We start from the raw sequence: 19,442 nt of genomic DNA, 5'->3' as shown, positions 1-19,442 counted from the left end.
TCTCATTCGTGTGAAAGTAAGCAATTTTCGCAAAAGAAACGTGCCGAAAGAGTGCACCAAGTTCAAAAGTCCCAAAATAAAATAACGGCCCGTTTTGTCCAAAGAGTCGCCCGTTGTGCAGCGTACGCTACAGTGTATGCCAAAGCAACAGCACACCTGTCTGACAGCTTTCGGAGGGGGGTTTCACAACAAAAACAGAAAAGCAATTGTGGCATTCCCACTGGCGACGAAAACAAAACTGCGTTCCGTGTTTTTCGGGCGTTTTACATCGTTTTCCTGCCCGCTGGTCAGAAAAAAGAACAGCCAGCTTCGAGCTAGCGCTGCTGGATAATGTGATCCCGAACGAGTACGGCACCGGGGCCCTCTAGTTTTGTGTGTTTTGTGTAATAGACGGTAGCACTGTGTGGGTTTGTGTGCGGAAGAAAACAATGAAGAGTGGTATGGGGCAGCAGCAGCAGTAGCAGAACTAGAAGAAAAAAAAGCAGTGCATGATTTGCAACCGAGCGTGAATCTAAACTCGGCTGCGTAAATAACACATCGGCATTGGGAACCACTAGACGAAGCACGCGTAAACGTTCGGACGCACGGACGCATACAGGCGTAACCAATAGATTTGGTTCGGTTTCGGAAGAGTAGAACGCAGTAAGCGGTACCACCACCAACCCCGACCTCTCCGTCACGACACGTTCGAGTGGTTTTTGTGTTGTGGTGGATGCTGAAAAGAATCGTTTTTGGTGGATATTCAATTTGCGTAGTGCTTTGCGTGGTCCCTAGTCGACCGGAAGTGCTTTAGCAGGTCAAGGACGCAGCTCGGTTGATCCGGTGCGGCGCACAACAGATCCCCGTTGTTGGGCACGCAGCGAAACAGCTACAAACAGCTTCCCGCTTGGGACTGGCAGACGAATGCAGCATGACGGTGGTCTATCCACGTAAAATGTTGGCCCGATTTCATCCGTACCACGGTCAGAACATTATTCTGTTTAACGAGAACACGGTTGCGTACCGGAAGGCCAGTTTCGGCAATGCGCTTACCTTCAGCGAGAACCCGTTGCAGCCGGGTGAAATCTTTCTGCTAGAGATTGAGAAGAACGAGCGGGGCTGGAGCGGCCATATGCGGTTGGGTAAGTTCCGTTTTGCGTAGCATTTGATTTGATTAGCATCATTAATTTGCATCGTTCTTTCCCCGTATGTGTGTGTGTTTTAGGTCTCACTCAGCTTGATATCAAACCAGCCTCCGCACTACAGTACGCCCTGCCCGATCTGGCCAACCTGGGGCACAGTTGGGTCTTTCCCATCACACGCTCGGTCGGCAACTCGATGCTGAAAAGCAACATCCTCGGCAATGGGATCAACGTGAAAACGTCCCGTGGTGTGTTTCCGCGCAGTCTGCTCAAACCGATCGCCCAGGACGGTGGTGCCAGCACGGACATACTGCCGACGGACACCAACTCTCGCATCGGCGTCATCTTTGTGCCGAGCGAACACGAGGCGGACAAGGCGGAGATGCACTTCATCATCAATGGGGAGGATCAGGGCCCGTGCACACACGACATCCCGTACAAGCAGGGGGCCCTGCACGTGGTGATCGATGTGTACGGCACGACGAAGCAGGTGAAGATCATCCAGCTGTACGGTATCTCGACGCTGCAGGGCGCCTGCCGGGATGCGATACTGGCGCGGGTGAAGAAATCGGCCATTCCCGAGCTGCCGCTGCCGGAAAGTTTGAAAAACTATCTGCTCCAGTACGGGATGTAAGTGGTGAGGGGTGTACTATATCTTCCCGTCTCTCCCCTAATACATTGAAACAGTGAAATCTCCCAGGGTGAATGGCTATAGTGCTGTTTATTAGTGAGCAGGGTTTATTTTGTCACAAAACGGGTTCTAAACCTATACGACCAGTATCATGCAAATGTATCGGAATACCTTTTCTCGAGTACGCGCTCGAGCATGTTTGCATGGGCTCTTCACATCTACTTCTTAAGTCAGACTTAATCAAAGATCAAACAGCCACAAGCTTATTATGAATGATTTTTTTTTTCGGAATTTTGCTTATTTTTGGATTTGACATGGTGTTAATGTTAATCTTACAAATACAATTCCACTTGCTGAATGCGAACTACATCACATACTACTATCAACAGTTCTACTCTCACAAGTTTTTTATAGAATGTATTAATTTAAAATCAGAACAATTCAAATTTGAAGGAATAATCGTTCCCGAGCTATTTGCTAGTGGGTAATCAGGTCCTGCAAGATGTGTCTGACGCTGTATCCCTCGTCGAATCATCCAGAGCAAAACATGTATGAAACGATTCTATAAAAGAAACTTATGGAAGGGACACCTGGGTTGAATAAGTTGTGAATAAGGATGCTTACGGGGGCGGGGTAAGGAATAATTTCTACCGTACTAATACTACAAGAACGTTTTGTCGATCAATGTGAATAGTTAATCAAAACCCGAATACCCCGGAACCCCCCCCCCCCCCCCCCCCCCCGGGGTCAAGCAAATCCAAATTGTCCTGCACGACGCTCAGTAAATGATTGTCCCAAAATTTGTGATTTTTTGTGTGTGTTGGAAAGTTTGTGTTTCTTTTTAAAGCATAGTGTACGAAGGTGAACGACAAGAATAAATAAATATAGAATATCCTACAATATTGGTGAAATATATGCATCATGTTTAATTTAAATCGATTTGTTTTGTGCACTAAAAGAGGGAATTTTATTGTAGCTGTAGTTAATTGATTTGCGATCCACTATAGCATCGTTTGAATCGTGACAAGCGTTATTCACCAATACAGGCCAATTTATCGACGACCGTCGGATGGAAGGTTAATTCTCTTCATTGTTATGCCAGTCGAAGCTCGCTTCAGCACGCTTCACGAGGAGGAGGGCTGAAGCGGATTCCCAAAATTAAAGTAAAATCGATGACTATTCAAATGACTACCCAAGTGACATTTGCTCGAAATTGTCTACCCATATCTGCTCGATTAGTACTCGATACGCTTGAAATTGTGGATTTGTGTGTGATCAAGTGTGTTGAAAGCGCCAAGATTTTGTGTGTTCGTAAATTAGACGTTCCTCTATCGATGGACCATGCCGTCGAGCTCATTTTTCATTCATAGCTATAGTTTTTTGATGAAAAACAAAAGCTAATTTTGTGTGACGTTATTTTACAAAAAATGGATATTATTTATGTATAAAATGGGAACATGGCCGACTATGACGATAGGAAACATCATTTCCGAGGGAATCTAGAAGAAAGTAACGTAAAAGCCGCTTCACAGTTAATTTTAAAGGACTTTTTCTAAATTCCCTTAAACTGGTGCAGTTTAAGGGAAGTTTAAGGCTCCAGTTTAAGGGAATTTGCTAGAATTCCCGATTATTCGTGCTCGAAAATGTCAATTGGGTACAAATCAAATAACAGTACAGTGGAGCGCCGTTTATCCGGGCTTCTCGGGACTTGACATCGCCCGGATAAGCAAATAACACGGATAATGAGTCGTTGATAATGAATTGATGATATATTTTATCATCAATTCCTCATTAGGTTTTGGAAAAATTTCTTATTTTTTGATAAAAATAACCCAGTTTTAATTAAATTCATGTTTTTCCACTGAGAATATTTGAAATATGCCATGAATTATAATGTTTTTTGTTAAGACAATGTGCTCTTATAACCGCTTTTTCAAATACCCTCCTCAGAACGCAATGTCATCTTTGTATTGAACTGTCATTTCTCAACAGCATGGATAAACGGAAAGCCGGATAAAAGGTACCCGGATAAACGGCGCTCCACTGTACATAATCAAGCATGACATCGAAACATTTTAACAGATAGCTTCTATTCATTGAATAGAAACAAGTAATTTCAAAGAATTTAAAAATCGTCCATTTATAATGCAAATATTAAATTGGAATTGAATGATTATCGTTGTTGAATCTACAAAGAACTTCTGTTGAATCTGATTCACGAATCGCAATCAATTCGGATCCGTTTTCGGAACGCATCGTGTCGGTGGTTCGGATCGCGCCATGCCCATCACTACTTGTTCGTTTGTTTATATTGTTATTCGTGCTGCTGAAATGACGTCGAGAACTGTCAAAACGGGCAGCAACCAAAACACAGCTCAGCCCGTACCACATCGTACACCAGTTTTTGGGGACAAAATTGTACCATTTTTTTCGTTATTTATAAAATAGATAGGCAATAGTTTTTTAAGAATGCTCTCCGTGTGTCGTTTGTGTGCCCGGTGGGGTGAACCGTTTGCAGAAATGGACACCATACTGGTAGAGAATCTGCAGCCAAACAAGGCGATCATGCGAATGTTTGGCTTCGATGTAAGTAACGCCTCTACCAAGCTGTTCCTCTTCTTTATCCATCATTAGACTGTGCATTATTTTCCTCCCGTCCTGTACAGCTTTCTTGTTCACCATCGTACCCGAACCAAGTGTGCCACGAATGTGTTCAAAGCCTAGAGTACAGCTTCGTCTTCCACCAGCAGCTGGTGAATGCGGAAACGCTGCTCCGTACGCTGCTTGAAAAGGGTCAGCTTGAGCAGCGTTTGCTGGAGAAGAAAGAGGTAGGAGAATCACTGCAGCCAGCGGTGGAGCTGTTGGAAGTGATTCCACTTTCCGATATGCCACAGCACAGCGAGGCTGGCTATGCTGACCCACACGAACCAAAGAAGACCGTCGAGAGTTTAAGTGATGGGGGAGAATCACTGCCGGAAGAGAATGGCTGGCCCGATAAGTCGGCGGAAAAGGTGATCGAAATTAAGATCGAAGCCATCGAGGAGTTGGAAATTATAAGCAGCCCACTAGAGGCCGGTGAAACAAGCGGTGTGCCATCTCAGGGAGCAACACATACGTGCGATGATGAAGAATCGCTTTTCCTGCATCGAAAAAACAGCGGCGAAGCAGCGTTAGAGCTATCGAACGAATCGAACCGCATTTCCAATGCCGAACAGAAAGCGATCCGTGCAATCGTGCCCAACAAATGTTACGTGTGCTACAAAGTGTACGCCAACGAGGCCGAACTGACGGCGCATCTGATTGAGCACAACGAGCTGCTTCCCTTCCGCTGCCGGCAGTGTAGTACAACCGACCGGGTGTTTGAGTATCGTACCATACGCGCCCTGAACAAGCATCTCGAATCGCACCGCTACCCGTTCGATTGTGGCGAGTGTCGGTTGCGCTTCCGCAAGATAACTGCCCGCAACGATCACTTTCTGCGCATGCACATGTCCGAGGGCGTGTACACGTGCGAACGGTGCGGTGTGGAGTTTCAAGATGCGCGCAAATTTCGCCTCCACATGGCCGCCCACCGGAACATGGAGCTGCAGCGGTACAAGTGCCCTGTCTGCTCGAAAGCCTTCCAAAGCAGCACACTGCTCGAGCGGCACAAACAGATACACGCTGCAAAACCACTGTTCCAGTGTCAGCACTGTATGCGTGGGTTTAACTCGAAAAGCAACTACATGCAGCACAAGATGCTGCACCTGCAGCAGAATGCGTTGATACACTGTGGGGAAACGGGCTGCCGGCAGAACTTTACCAACTACCGCGACTGGCGCCGGCACATGAAGGCACACTACCCGCAGGAGGCGGTATACTGGGAGTGCAGGGACATGCTGCCGGTTACGCTGCACGATACGACCGGCTACCCGCAACCCTGCCCGGAAGCGGGCTGTACGTACGTTGCCGCATCGCTGCCACTCATGTTTGCCCACTACCGCGTGCACTACAAGGCGTTCCGGTGCGAGCAGTGCGATGGTAGGTACTCGAACGCATCGGCCCTGCGGCAGCACGTGGAAATACGCCACGAAGGTGTGCGCCGGTTCGAGTGCGATCGGTGCGGCAAACGGTTTGCGTACCGGCATAAGTTGCGTGAACACGTTGCTGTCCATCTGGGGGTGCGTAGCTTCAAGTGTAAGCAGTGTCCGCGTAAGTTTACCAGCTCATCGAATCTGGCCGCGCACGGGAGTACGCATGCGAGCGAACAGGCCGCCAACAGCAGCCGGCGTTGTGCGCTGTGCGCAACGACGTTCGTATCTGCGGCGGCACTTGCGCATCATCATCAGGAGTACCAGCGATTGGGCCAATCGGGCGCGAGTGCGTGCGAAAGGATCCAGGCAAGGAGGCAGGAGGAGGAGGGTTTGCTGCGGCAACGTGAGATGGAGTCGTCCAGCGATTAGGTGAGTCAGTGCTCGAAGGAACACGTTTAGCTAGCCCGTTAGGAGATTGTTAAGTAAGTGTGGATTGAAGAAAGGTTGAGCATTAAGTGGTGTTTCTAATCAACGAAGTGTAATCATCATTATAGTATGATTAAATTCAGTAATTATCATTAAGGTATGATTAGTCTTTTCACATGTAAACCTTATTCCGCTTTCTCTATTTTACTCATTAAGACAGTTTTCATAACATTTCTCATTGAACTAGGAGTGATTTCGTGGTACAAAGCTTTTTTCTTTTAAATTTCAAATTAATTTGACACAATTTAAAACAAATTAAGAACCAAATTACATTACATTACGGATCTCATGTTTAAGGCTCTCCACAGTTATGATAGGTTTAACAGTTTGGAACAACATTGATATGAAATATATGCTCAAAAGTTACTTTCCAACAAAGAACCCTACCCCCCCTAGCACCGACATACGTAATAAAAGACGCGTTTGGTTATAAAAAATAGTTTATTAAAATCGTTGTGTGTTTGTCTTGTCGCACCGTTTAAATTGGGATTCTGGTGTACAGATTCAAAATCCTGAGGTAAAAAGTGGGGATTTGTATTACAATGGCAGTTGGGTGTTTGGAAGATGATACACAAATGCGCGCTCTGTTTGCACGTGCACCTTCCCCATTTATCTACTTTGTACAATATATACGTTCTACGTACAGCAATTACCTGAAAACGCGTTTTAAAGAACCGTTGGCAAGCGATCGTCAACAGTCCATGAAATCGCTCATCTCATTCGGTGGATCGTTGCGTTCGAACGATCCATTCCCATCGTCGCTACCGATGCCGCCGATTGCTTCCGCTGCGTGCATCCCTTCCTGCTGGTGATGATGCTCCGCCGTCTTTTCCAGATGCTGCTTGCGAATGTGCACCTTCAGATAGTCCTTGCGCGGGTAGCGCCTCAAACAGTACTCACACTGGAACGGTTTCCCCTCGTCGCCCGGATTGTGCGTGCGCATGTGTCGCTTCAAGTCCGACGATTGCACGTACCGCTTGCGACAAACCGCACACTCGAACGCTTTCTCGCGCGTATGTACGCGGGTGTGAATTTTCAAACACTGCAACCGCTTGAACGTCGCCGGACACACGGTGCAAGCGTACTTGCGCACCTGCGAGTGGCTGATGAGGTGCGTCTTGAGCAGATCCTTTGTGCGAAACGCTTTGCCGCACTCGACGCACACCTGCTCCTTGGCGCTGCTCGCGTGCAGCTTTAGATGGTTCTTCAGGTACAGCTTGTTCTTGAACCGCCGGCTGCAAACGCTACACTCAAACGGCATCTCGTTCGAGTGGGTCGTCTCGTGGTTGGACAGATCGTGCGCACGCCCAAACGTGCGGCCACACACGGTGCACGGGTAGCACTTTTCGCGCGCCACCTTCTGCTGATGCTGAAGTAGGAAAAAGATCGACGCGAACCGCTTCCGGCACACGTTACACTCGAACGGTTTGCCGTCGTCCGTGCCGGAGCCGGCCGACCCGTCGGCCGGTTTGTGCACCCGCTCGGAGTGGGCGCGCAGGGCGGCCGCATTCTCGAACACCTCGCGGCAACCGCCACAGCACCGGCGGCGCTTCTCCTGCGCCTCCTGCTGGTGAGCGCGCTCGTGGTGCAGCTGCAGGAAGAGCTGCTTCATAAACATGGCACCGCACAGCGGGCACTGGAACTGGCGGATCTGGCGTTTGTGGGTGGCGAGCGATTTGCGCGTCGGGTAGCGCCGATAGCACGTGTCACACTCGAACGGTTTGTCCGGATCGACCGACCGCTCCAGCCGGTGCACGTTTTGCGAGTGAACGAGCAGATCCAGCTCCTGCTCGAAATCCATCCGGCAGCCGCAACATTTGTACGTTTCCTTGTTCTTGTGGCATTTGGTGTGGGTGTCCAGGTTGGCTTGCGTCATGAAACGCTTGCCGCACTGCGCACACACATACTTCCGGTTGACGGAGCGTTCGTGCTCTTTCAGCAACTGGCGTGAGCTGAACCGTTTAAAGCATACCGGGCAGCGGATCGGTTTGCTCTCGCTGGCCGGTCCATCCGATGCGGACGATTCCACCGGCAGGTGGACCGTTTGGCAGTGCTCCCGTAAGCTTTGTTCGCTGCTGAACAGCTTCCGGCAGCCGCAACACTTCTTCTGCTCGTTGCACGAACCGTCCTCTTCGGTGGTTTCGCTCGACTCGTGAACCGTTTCACCCGTAACCAGGCGCCGCGCTGCAAGTGCCTTTTCTTCGTACTCCAGAATCAGCTCGATGTCTTCGCTTGACAGTACCGGTTTGTTTTGCTCGTCCTCCAGTTCCGGCTGCTGGGGGGTTAGCTCGGAATGCTGATATTCTTGGTGCGCTTGTTCCATACCGGACGTTGGTGGTGGTTGCTGCTGCTGCTCGATAGGCGTGTCCGCGAAACCTTCCTCCTGAACGCTGTCAGCTTTCTCATCGCTCGGTGCCGTAAAGTCGCAGTCCGCATTCTCCAGCAGCATACCTTCACCCTCCAGCATCATGGTGTCGTACCCGTTCGCTAGCAGGAACTCGTAGCCTGACGGGTCCATATCGTCCGCACGCAACCCGACCACCGACGACGTGTTCGGTTTGCGCTCTTCGCGGTGCAAGTTTAGCTCGTGCTTAAAGATGGACCGCAGGGTCACGTCCGAATCGCGACACTTCTGTATGATGTGGTACGCGATGATCAGATACTCGGCACAGTTCCGGCAAGCGTTGCGAGGCAGCGCATCATTCTTGCGGATCTCGACCCGGGCACACTCCCGGATCACGTCGCTCAGCAGCACGTCCTCGAACTCGTCGTACACGCACACACAGTCGTCCTCGCAGCTTTCCATGCAGATCCGGCACACCTTGTAGCAGTCCGGCTCGATGAGGATGTGGTCCATGGTGCGAGTGGCGAATGTGGATTCCGGTTACCCTAATCCGTGTGCGCTGGTTTGCTATGGAGTTCACATGTGCGATGATGCACCAACACTAATCTCGGTTGTCTCGGTTGCCCGATAACGACGCACACACGCCTCTAGCTCACTGTGTAGCACGCCATCTGTGGTGCTGAATCCGGGTTTTCCTTTACCCCCAAATGCTCTAGAAACAGATAAGAATTGCGGGATGAGGTTTGCAGGAGTTTTGGTTGGTTTTTACCAGAACATGGGCGAAACGTAGACAGCACGACGTGGGTATCCCCGCACACACGAAATGTTTGTTTACGTGCGTGCATTGCGATATTGGTGACAGCTGCACACAGAATCGTGTGCCGAACAGGGTGGCCAGATTATTCAGACCGTCATAGGCTTCGGAGTCGACTCCGAATCCAGAATCGATTCCGGAATCGGAATCGGCTCTGGATTCAGAGTCAATTCCAGAATCTAAATTGAACTGGAAATCGCAATTTACACCGGGAACAGAAACAGAATTGACACCAGAATTTGAACTAGCGAATTGGTTTCTTTGCGATTATCAATACGTTGGACCCAAACGCCTATTCTTGTGGAGATGCCGAAACTGGCTTCGATTCGAAGCTGATTCTAATTTCGGATCCAATTTCGATTTCAGAGCCGTTTTCGATTCCGCGCCCGTTTCCGATTCCGGAACCGATTTTGATTCCGAAGCCAATTCCGGGGCCGATTCCAATTCTCAAGCTGATTCCGGAGCCGATTCTAAAAAGTACGAACCTGGCAGGAATACCGACCTAACCGTACGACCTAACAACATGCCCGTCATGGGTTCAAGCCCAAAATAGACCTAGCCGCCATACGTAGGACTGACTATCCTGCTATAGGGAGTAATTCAAAACTCAGTGAAAGCCAACCCCACAGGTGGTACAGAAAGGCCTTGATCGACAACGGTTGTTGAGCCAAAAGAAGAAGAAGAATCGGTAGGGGCTCTAAACATTTTATTCGGTATTGAACGATAGAGTTTTAGGCAGGAGGAAGAATTCTTTCAAAAAATGGCTGGGTACTGTTCAATCCAACAATATGCAAGTCATTCATGGTCTCCATTCCGGTAACTAAACCGTTTTATAAATTCATGGAATTCATTTAAATCAGTATTCAAGCTTGCTCAATCAAATTTAGAAAAATATTTGATTTCGGTAGGAAAAAATAATGAATCAGTTTAAGTTTGAATCGGTAATGAATCGGTCGTTGTTGTTGTTTGAATAGTTTATAGAGGCTTTGGCTCCAACGGAGTTCTTTCGCCTCTAATCAATCGGTCGTCTAATCGAAGATCAAAACGACTGTTCAAATAATTCGGTAGCTCTGGTCACCGTGCACGCAATCCTGCTGCCCAACTGTCATTCGCTGCCCAGCGCTGTCAACAAAAACGCGTCTCTTTCGGTGTGTGTCTTCGTCTGCCTCTTTGTTTGCTGCACAATTGGTCAGAAAAACATTTTGCATTTAATCCACCCATGTAAGTAAAGTGTTTGCATTTGCTCTCTGTTGAGATAGTTGCGTAAAAGCGCAAAGTACAATCGTTCTGTACACCTTCACAGCGTGCTGGAAAGGAAGAGGCGAAGCAGCAGTGCCCTTGCAGGCTGTATTTTTTCCTAACCTGCAAAAGTTGCCCGTTTTGCTGCAGCATCCATCCGTGCTTTTGGCATACAAAAAAAGTGCTCTATTCCACACAACAAAAAGCGGCTAGCGGAATAACGAGCTGAAGCAACGGTATGGCAACCGTGATACGACTGAAGAGACGCGTGGATGAAGATCCGCTGAACGCATTTGTGCTGAACTGCAAGCGGCAGCGTGTGGACGGTGCGACGGCAGGCGAAGAAGACCCCAATGCAAACGGGGCGGCGGCAGGCACTTCGACGATTCTAAAGTTTGCTGGCACATTCACAAAGGTAAGACTATTGTGGGCTGTGTTTTTGCCCTTACAACGTTGATCGACAATGCTTGAGTGTAATCCATTTCGTGCTTCTTTCCACTCCCCTCCTACTCACCCCACTACAGGCTGAAGGTATCGCGTCGCACATACAAAACATACACAAAGATCAAGCGAAAGATGCCCTGTCCCGGGTGCACCGGCCCAACATTACCTCCCGCAACCGGCTGGCCACGAAACAGACCGCACAGAACAGCCGATTCAAGATCGTCAACTGTACGCGCTCCATCACGAACGTGGAACCGAGCGAACCGAGCGACAACAATGCGCTACCGCTCACGACCACGATCGTTGACGTCGAGCGGGAAGTGGCCCGTCTGGGGGAAGGCACTGGAGCGGCAGCAGCAGCAGCAGCAGCAGAAGTACCACCACAGCAACATAGCAGTCTGCCCGCGTTGTCAGGGGTAACGCCCGATATCGTTCATTCGGCGATGGGCAACGGGACAGCGGCGCTGCCGGAAGACCAGATGCCCTACTTTTACGAGAACGGCGTACACTACGTGTACGATCTGTACGTGGCCGACGCGAGCCAGAATGTAACGCACATCCCGTACTACACCGACAATCTGGACGATCTCAGGTTGGTGCTGATAGAAGACGCGTACTTTGCATTCTACTCGTTCATTTAAACGCCGGCCACACTGCGCACTGCCGGACAACACACACTACCAACTAGACATAGTGTAATGGCCTAGGAGAGGATCGGCTCGGCGCGTGTGTGTGTGTGAGTGTGTTCGTCACCACCACCACCATCACCGGAGGGCGGGAGGGAGTGGTGATTGTCGCAGGGCACAGTTTTGCTAGTACCAGGCGCTAACGCTTTTGTCCTTTCTATCTCTCGCTCTCTCTCTATCTCCCATTTTCCCCTCATTTACTGATTACTGATAGTTAGCTGTAAGAATTAGAACAAAAGAAAAAGAACACAACGCCCCCGGATTACAACATTTACAAACAACTTTCGCTGATAAAAATATACTCTAAAGGGAGAGGGCCACAGCGGAACGGCCGTGTTTGTGTGTCCCGCTTGCGCACCTTCCGTGCGCCGGTGGGTTCGCAAATCGGCCTCCGTCTGTGCTGCTTCATCCAGTAATTTATCCCATGTGTACGGTGTCTCTGATTCATTCCTTAGTTGGTCGTTTCTTTGTTTGTTTTGTTGAGTTTTGCTCTCTCTGTCTCCCTCGTTTGGGCGGCCACTGTTGTCGGCTAACTAATGATTCCTCTTTTTGGCGCGTGCTGCCCAAAACCACTCTGCCCGTTTACAGCGTCATGGTGTGCGACGATCCACTGTACGCGTGCCACCGGGGTCTCGATTCGGACGATTCGAGCGACGCGGATTCGGAAGACTCGAACGCGGAGAACGACTGGCGCAACGACTATCCAGACGAGGACGAGGACGGTCTGGCGGACGGTGCCAGTGTGGGCGAGGACGATATGGTGCGGGCGGTGGAGGATCTCGATTTAGGTATGATGATGCCCAATCCCTTGTGTGTGTGTGTGTCTTTTGCTGCTAATTTGGCCATGTGTAATTGGGTGTTTTTTGTTTTGTTTGGTAGATGGAGAACGGGAACTATCCTCGGACGAAGACTACGTGCGGTACGATGAGAATGAGGAGGACGGCTTCGCTTATCCACGGCACGATGGGGTACTGTACACGGACGAGGAGGACGATTCGGACAGCGAGGTGGAGGGCATCAACCGGGAGGATGTGCGGCGTTACGGGACGGCCTATGCGCGCTACAAGGCACGCATCTTGCGCGAAGAGAAACGTGATCAAGCAGCGGGCAGTAGCAGCAGCAGCTCTAGCACGGAGGATTTGAATCTGTACGATTAAATGACGTGCGTGTGTGAGTGCGTGTACGGTGGGAATGAAGGGTGGTAGTAACTCATGGTGACGTTGAGCGGGTGCTACTGGCCGGCGCCGCATACTTTGTATGCTCCGTGCCGGGGGAGGAAGAATCATGCTGTCCATCATAGTGCTAGCGTGCTCACTTTCCATTCAAACGATCGACAGTTCAGATCTCGTCGCTTATTCTCTGTAAATGTGCTGCATTTATTATTCCGTGTTCTCAAAATAAGAGAGTGATCCGTGTGTTTCCTATTTCTCTTGTAAAGACTAATGTGTCATGCATGTAAAATATAAATATTCTCAACCCTTTACCTCAACAAAATATTTAAGAGTGTGGTATCTTCTTCCCTCCTCACACCCACTTTCCACTTTGCATGCTTTATCAAATTTTCCCCCAAAATTTTCATAACTTTACCCTTGTTAGTTCCCTTTCCTAAGCCCTCGGGGCTTGTGTTTGGGGTGGTGGGGTCACAACCCACCTCTCCTACACACATTCCCTTATCCCTCATGCTTTGGAAAGTACAAACAAACGTCACAAGGTAGATCATTCGGACAACATGGTTCACCCCATTCCATTCGCTTTCAAGAAAAAACACCCTTGAAACAGCGATTCCTGGTGGTGGAACAAAAGCACACCCCCAACAAAAGAAAGAAACATATTTTTAAATGCACACAGCCACTCAACGAAACCCGAACGCCACTCAATAGTGCGTGTGGCACTCACCACGCACTCAGCACTGATATTTGTTGGTGGTTTTTATGCTTACGGCGCGGCACTCACGGGTGGAAGGTAGAATGGCGCTGTGTGTTGCGTGAGTGCCGAAGGAAACAAACGTTTCTCCGTACTCGCGTTCAAATCTCGTTTCTAACAGCAGCCTTTCACACAAACTTTAACTTATTCTCAACCCCCTTGCTCGTCAAGTGTTCAATTTTAATCATTCCCATGATTTCAGTTGGTCAACAGCAAGGTAAAGCAAAGTCACATTCCACACGGGTAGATGTGTATTCAATTAATCTAACTCGTACTATAATTCAGACAAACCTTGCTAGCTTCGGTTAGTGGGGGACAACAGTTTTTGTTTATTATCCTCATATTTGTTTCAATTCTTTGAATGAAAATGGTATAACTTTAATAATTTATTTTACGAAGGGACTGGCGAATATGAACATATCAGAAGCTGCGCGTTTGCTTACACATAACGCACTCGGAAGGACCGGGAAGATCTCACGTTTTACTTTCATGTGTATGTTATGCATCTCTGTACTCGCCTTGCTGATAATACAATGTGATAGCTTATCACACTGTTTTGGGCGTGGCTTCTCTCGCGTTGGTAAAGTCTATCTTCCAGGCGGGACGAAAAATGGCCACAATAGGCGTCATCCATTTATAACGCAACGCAATAATTGATTGAAATGTTCGATCCCCTCCTCCTCTAGTGTAATAAAATGTAACGTTGGAAGAAATCCCCCTCGTAAATTACGTAATAGATTAAGTTGCCCCCCTCCCCCCTCCTATACATTATTTTATTGAACAAAATCAGAGGCTTTGTGATTTTTTCTTCTTTTTTTTACTTAGTTGTGGTACATTCACAATGTTTTGAATGAAACAAGATAAATTATATTTTAGTTTACATAAGGAAAAGTTTTCCCACACAGCAGACCAATTCAAACAGGTTCTGACGATCGGATCCTAAGCGCCGTTAGCAATGTTCTTGCTTCACTATCAGAAGCGTATTTTATTTATATGAGGAAAGACGACGAGCGGAGTGTTTATCCTTTTTCTCACTCCTTCCGCTACCTTTGAGGGATGCTGCGATCAATCGAAACGCCACTAGCGTAGATCAAAGTATCGTAAGGCGTCATCCATCACTTACGTAACAAAAAAAAAGGAAATTTGCGTAATAAACTGTAACGTTTGAAGAAACTGACATTGGTATGAACCGGCCCCCTAGTAATGGCGCACTTTTTGGTGGAGTGGTACATAATAAGTAGCGAAATCCGTTTTAGGCTAGCATAACCGCGAAGGTTGTTAAGTAAAGAAAAACAAATTAACGTTTACATATTACTCATTTGTTATTCAAATAAAGCAAATACTTTGCGTTGCGCACCAAATGCTAAACACCCCCATGTAACAAATCGTAACGTTTGTCGACACCCCCTGCCACCCCTACAAGCGGTACACAATTGATGGATGACGCCCTAGTTGGGTTGCTTTTTCGGATGATAAAGGCTAAAAATGAAACAACACTCGAATTTGTTATTTAATTCTGTTTAATCCACATACTTAGTGTTGCATTTTATTTTTCAATCTCCGAGAAAAATGGGGGGTTTATTTTAACTTTGCCATTAAGTGGGGGGTGTCCTTGCGTTTGACGAGGGTTGTGGAATTTCCTCGACAGCTTTCCTTAAACATTCTGCTACTGAGGACAAGGGGTCTATCCGAAGATGGGGTTGTAGAGAGCAAAAGAGGCATTCCCTTGGCGCTGGCTAAGAGAAGTGGTTCCCTTTCATCCCCCTCCAATCATACCATTAATGCTTGTGCTCGCTTGTAAGTTCATTAGTTTTGGGATAGCTTTATTTTGCGTGTGCTACAACTACTACCAACTGCTTTTACACTAAACGCTAAACATACTACAGATCTGCTTACCTCTGTGCGCACTCCACGTGCGCACCACGAGGAGCACGCGCATCATCATCCGCCGCGCAATCAGCACGCCGTGGGGTGGTGGCACGTGGCCATCCATCGCCTACCACGATGAAGTGGTGAATAAATATGTTATTGTCAATTTCCGCTTCTGCTATTATGGTTCGTATGCGCTCTGTAAGTTTTCCCCCAATTTTCCCCCAATTTTGTGTATTGCATAAAGTTACTGACTGTTTTTTGTTGTTGTTACTATGCTCGTGCGTAATTTTACCTTTTCTTTTTGCACGCACAAACTCACATACCAAGACACACATTGAGAAAGTGTTTTATTGTTTTTGTTTGTTTGCGTTAGTTGATATTCACTTTTAATTGTTATTTACACATTCTTTCGCTTCTCTTTTCTCCTTTTTCTCCGAAGCATCATGCGCTGTTTTAGTATGCGGCGTATGTTTATTTGATTGATATCATCACATTTAATTTCTTTTCAGTATCTCTGCCCTCCTTTTCAGTGGATGAAGTGTTTCTTTTTTTTATAATATGCGGCTTTACTGTACACATTGCCGCCTGATCTCCCGTTCCCGTATATATGGCTGTGAAGGATGGCTGCGCCACTGCGGTTAAATGGGCTTACATTACATTTTATTTCGAAATTCCGTTCGAGAGCTTAAGGAAATACACAACAACACACACACTACAACGAGCTACCACCACCACGAGTGATTATGTTGCAAAATTCAATATCTCAGCTTCCGATGCCAGATTGCAGCTCTGGTCTGGGGCGGGAGACCGATGGTTTGGAGAAGGGCACGCATTAGCGACACAGGACGATGCGCATCGATTGCACAGAAAAAAGGGTTCATTTTAAGTAAGTAATAGGGTTTTTGTGTTGTTTTAAATCCAGCCTTATAATTTGTTGTCGTTTATTCGTTTACTGTGTACATTTAACATTTACACTAATCTCCCCACGGCTTCCCCTTGCAGACTACACGCGACCCAGTGCGAAACACGGCTACTTTATGGCTGTTACGCGCTTTTAAATGCATATTTAGCAATTAAAAATAAACCAGCTCCGCTTAACATATAATGATGGCGCGCTAAACAGTACTTTTGCTCCTGTTCCCTATATATATATACACAAACAGACAGTTATCTGATAGTGGTGATTTGTTTGTGCGTTTGCTTAACAACACACAAAACTATACACGTACGACGATAAACGATAAACACTTTGGTAAACTCAGGCTTTAATGGTACTTCGCTTAAAGTTGGGCGCTGAAAAACAATTCCCGGGAGGCATTAATTAATTAATTGAACTACACAATTGTCCCCCGTTCTATAGTTTCGCACTACAAGAGAAGGAGAAGAATTTTGGGAGGGTGAGAGTTGAGAGAGATTTAGAGAAGGATTTCGAAGGATCTCAACAGAAAACAACAAGCTTAAATTGATTCATTTAAATAAACGTTCGGTGCTGGTGCGCGTTTTTTTTGTTTTGTTTCCAATTGGAGATTTTGAGCAGAATTTAGCGCAAGTATTTCGTTTGTTTGGAAACATTCTTCTCTACGCCTTTCTACGAGGATCCAAAGTCCAATGGGAATACACCCCTAAGTCCAATGGGAATACATTTTTCAGTCGAAAAAACTGACGTTTTCCCTCCCTATTTTACCTACAAAAACCCTCGATACCAGTTAGATTCCGGCGTTACATACAACACACGTTTGCCCGTTTTTATTTCCTGGGAAATGCACTACTTCCTTTAAGGAACCGTCCGACAGCAGCGAGCGAGAACGATCGAGCGAGACCTCCTATGGGTAAGTGTCTCTCTCTTCTCTTTCTCTCTCTCGCGCTGCCTTCTGTACTTCTGACTAAACTTAAACCGTATACACATGATAATGCTCGATCAACCCTTCCTTAAACGGACGTTTCCGTCGCCCGATTCACGGCCACGGTGACGGCCGGGCTGGTCGATGCTGCCCGGCTCGGTGAAGCGGATGCACTGCGCCGACCAACGCCGGACCCGGCGGATGCACTTGCTGTCCCTGCCGCTGCTGCCGCTGCCGCCGCCGCTGCTGCCACTGCCGCCTTGCAGTAGAACTTTTTGTGCGCAATGTACGTGTTGGTGTAGTTGAAGGTAATATCACACGTGTCGCAGTACTTGGGCCCGGGTGGCAGCTGGGGCGAACCACCGGCCGACACTTCCACCGGCGGTGACGGCGTTTTAATGCCGTGCTCCGTCCGGCCCCCCGGTGAGCTGGCGGCGTTGGTGGGGTGAGATTTCTGTTTCACGGTGGTCGATGGCACTGCTGCCGGAGCCGCAGCAGCAGCAGGAGGAGAAGGAGTGACCGGCGAAGTGAGCGGTGAGTTGAGCGACGGCATGTGTGGATCGAACACTTCGCTCTTGATCGCCGGCGGCTCCTCCAGCACGATGTCCACGTTGATGTCGAGCGCGTCCGGTGCGTCCGGGCTGGGCGCGTGGCCCGCTTCGTCCTTTGGTTCCGTTTTGATCACTTGACTGGGGGGGAAAAATGCGGGAAAGAGTTTTGTTAGAGCGATTTGAGCGGCTTTAACCGGGTGCTTTTGTTGTCTTTACCTATTGGCCATGGTTAGCCCGGGCGTGACGGCGATTGGGGGCCGTGCGATGACGCTACCCGAGTCTCCTGCCACCGGTCCGGTACCGTTGTACAGCAGCGATTCACCTCCCTCGCCGATCAGGGGCGAACTACCGGGCGAAGGCCCGTCCCGGCCGTGCACGTGCTTGATATGTTTGGCCTGCGAAAAGGATCACATTTTTTTAGGGTGAAACAATCTGTTTTTGCGCACGGTAGAGGTTTCGCGCAAACTTACCACATTCACGCGATAGCTTGAGCTGTACGGGCAAAACTCACAGTGGTGCCGCACCGATTGCCCATTGCCGGCCGTTGGTGGTGAGATGCGTGCCATCCCGTCCGCTTCCGAGGGTGGCGGTGGCGCAAAACTCTTCTGCGAGGCGAGTGCATGGGCGGCGGCGGCTGCAGCGGCTGCGGCCATGGCGGCTGCATTCTGTGCGCCGGCCGGCGGTATCTCAATACCGTCCTCCTCCAGTATGCAGGTGATAAAGTTTTCCTCATTGAATTCGCTCGTCTTCTTGTCAAAGTGCATCCGGATGTGGGTGCGCATGCCACTGTGAGATTGACCAATATTCAATTAAATATTTATTTTAATAGATTTCTTGGGCTGCACCGCTTACCGTAACGTGTTGCCCTTGTACCGGCAGATCGTGCAGCGAAACGCTTTCACCCCACCGTGCGTATCCATGTGGCGCCGTGCCTCGGTCGAGTTCGGGCTGATGACCTCACAGATCGGACACTTGTAGGCGCCGTGCCCGGCCACCGTGCACGGTTGGCCCGGCTCGTGCAAGCTTTTGCACTTCGAGCAGCGTTCCTTGTGCGGTTGCGCTGTCACCACCGTCGTTGTTGTGGCGCTCTAGAGGGTGGGGAGCGAAAATGAGGGTGATCATTAGCTAGTTTATAACAATTTGACTTCAGGATTCAAATTCTAGACAAGATTCGACTCGAAACTGATCGTGTTTGTTGGCTTTTGGAATCTAAACGGATTCGAATGAGGATTCGATTCGAATATGTTTGGGATTCGATTGGAATTTGATTGAGATTCGATTAGGAATTGAATTTGATTTGGATTCGATTGCATTGACAAAGGATTGGGATTCGTTTGAATTTCAACTGGAATTCGATTAGGATTCGATTGGGAACAGAATAGGATTCTAATTAGGATTCTAATCTATTGGGATTCAATTGGAATTCGATAAGGATTCGAGTGATGTTTAAATGGGATTGGAATTTGATTAGTTTGGA

General features: G+C 48.3%; 5 protein-coding genes across 10 annotated transcripts in view; 3 read left to right on the top strand and 2 right to left on the bottom strand.

Moving 5' to 3' along the window:
- The first annotated feature begins 170 nt into the window (after positions 1-170).
- Positions 171-2,687, top strand: LOC1280025 (neuralized-like protein 2). Its single transcript, XM_319819.5, has 2 exons — positions 171-1,121; positions 1,205-2,687. Exons 1-2 carry the CDS (start codon positions 911-913, stop codon positions 1,753-1,755), a joined length of 762 nt encoding a protein of 253 aa, XP_319819.4. The 5' UTR covers positions 171-910; the 3' UTR covers positions 1,756-2,687.
- Positions 2,688-4,067: 1,380 nt separating this feature from the next.
- On the top strand, positions 4,068-6,690 carry LOC1280024 (zinc finger protein 570). Its single transcript, XM_061655670.1, has 2 exons — positions 4,068-4,338; positions 4,419-6,690. Exons 1-2 carry the CDS (start codon positions 4,222-4,224, stop codon positions 6,192-6,194), a joined length of 1,893 nt encoding a protein of 630 aa, XP_061511654.1. The 5' UTR covers positions 4,068-4,221; the 3' UTR covers positions 6,195-6,690.
- LOC1280023 (zinc finger protein ZFP2) lies at positions 6,674-9,477 on the bottom strand. Its single transcript, XM_061655669.1, has 2 exons — positions 9,365-9,477; positions 6,674-9,307 (listed from the first exon to the last, which is right to left on the bottom strand). The coding sequence occupies exon 2, from the start codon at positions 9,106-9,108 to the stop codon at positions 6,943-6,945; it is 2,166 nt and encodes a 721-aa protein (XP_061511653.1). The 5' UTR covers positions 9,109-9,307; positions 9,365-9,477; the 3' UTR covers positions 6,674-6,942.
- A 1,012-nt stretch (positions 9,478-10,489) lies between these two features.
- Positions 10,490-13,272, top strand: LOC1280022 (probable RNA polymerase II nuclear localization protein SLC7A6OS). Its single transcript, XM_061655668.1, has 5 exons — positions 10,490-10,630; positions 10,713-11,063; positions 11,173-11,684; positions 12,367-12,566; positions 12,658-13,272. Exons 2-5 carry the CDS (start codon positions 10,887-10,889, stop codon positions 12,933-12,935), a joined length of 1,167 nt encoding a protein of 388 aa, XP_061511652.1. The 5' UTR covers positions 10,490-10,630; positions 10,713-10,886; the 3' UTR covers positions 12,936-13,272.
- A 1,931-nt stretch (positions 13,273-15,203) lies between these two features.
- The window catches only part of LOC1280021 (zinc finger protein ush), a 135,075-nt gene continuing 130,836 nt past the window's right edge, over positions 15,204-19,442 (bottom strand). For all 6 annotated transcript variants that reach the window (XM_061658387.1, XM_061658389.1, XM_061658385.1 and 3 more), the window contains 4 exons: positions 18,818-19,053; positions 18,436-18,751; positions 18,182-18,360; positions 15,204-18,103 (listed from right to left, as the gene is read on the bottom strand). In XM_061658387.1, the coding sequence (XP_061514371.1) occupies positions 17,503-18,103; positions 18,182-18,360; positions 18,436-18,751; positions 18,818-19,053 (1,332 nt within the window). In that variant the 3' untranslated portion in view covers positions 15,204-17,502. The remainder of the gene's footprint in view (positions 18,104-18,181; positions 18,361-18,435; positions 18,752-18,817; positions 19,054-19,442) is intronic.

Source organism: Anopheles gambiae, chromosome 3 (assembly GCF_943734735.2).
Source record: "Anopheles gambiae chromosome 3, idAnoGambNW_F1_1, whole genome shotgun sequence".
Taxonomy (NCBI): Eukaryota; Metazoa; Arthropoda; class Insecta; order Diptera; family Culicidae; genus Anopheles; species Anopheles gambiae.
This window is presented reverse-complemented; position numbering and strand designations above follow the sequence as displayed.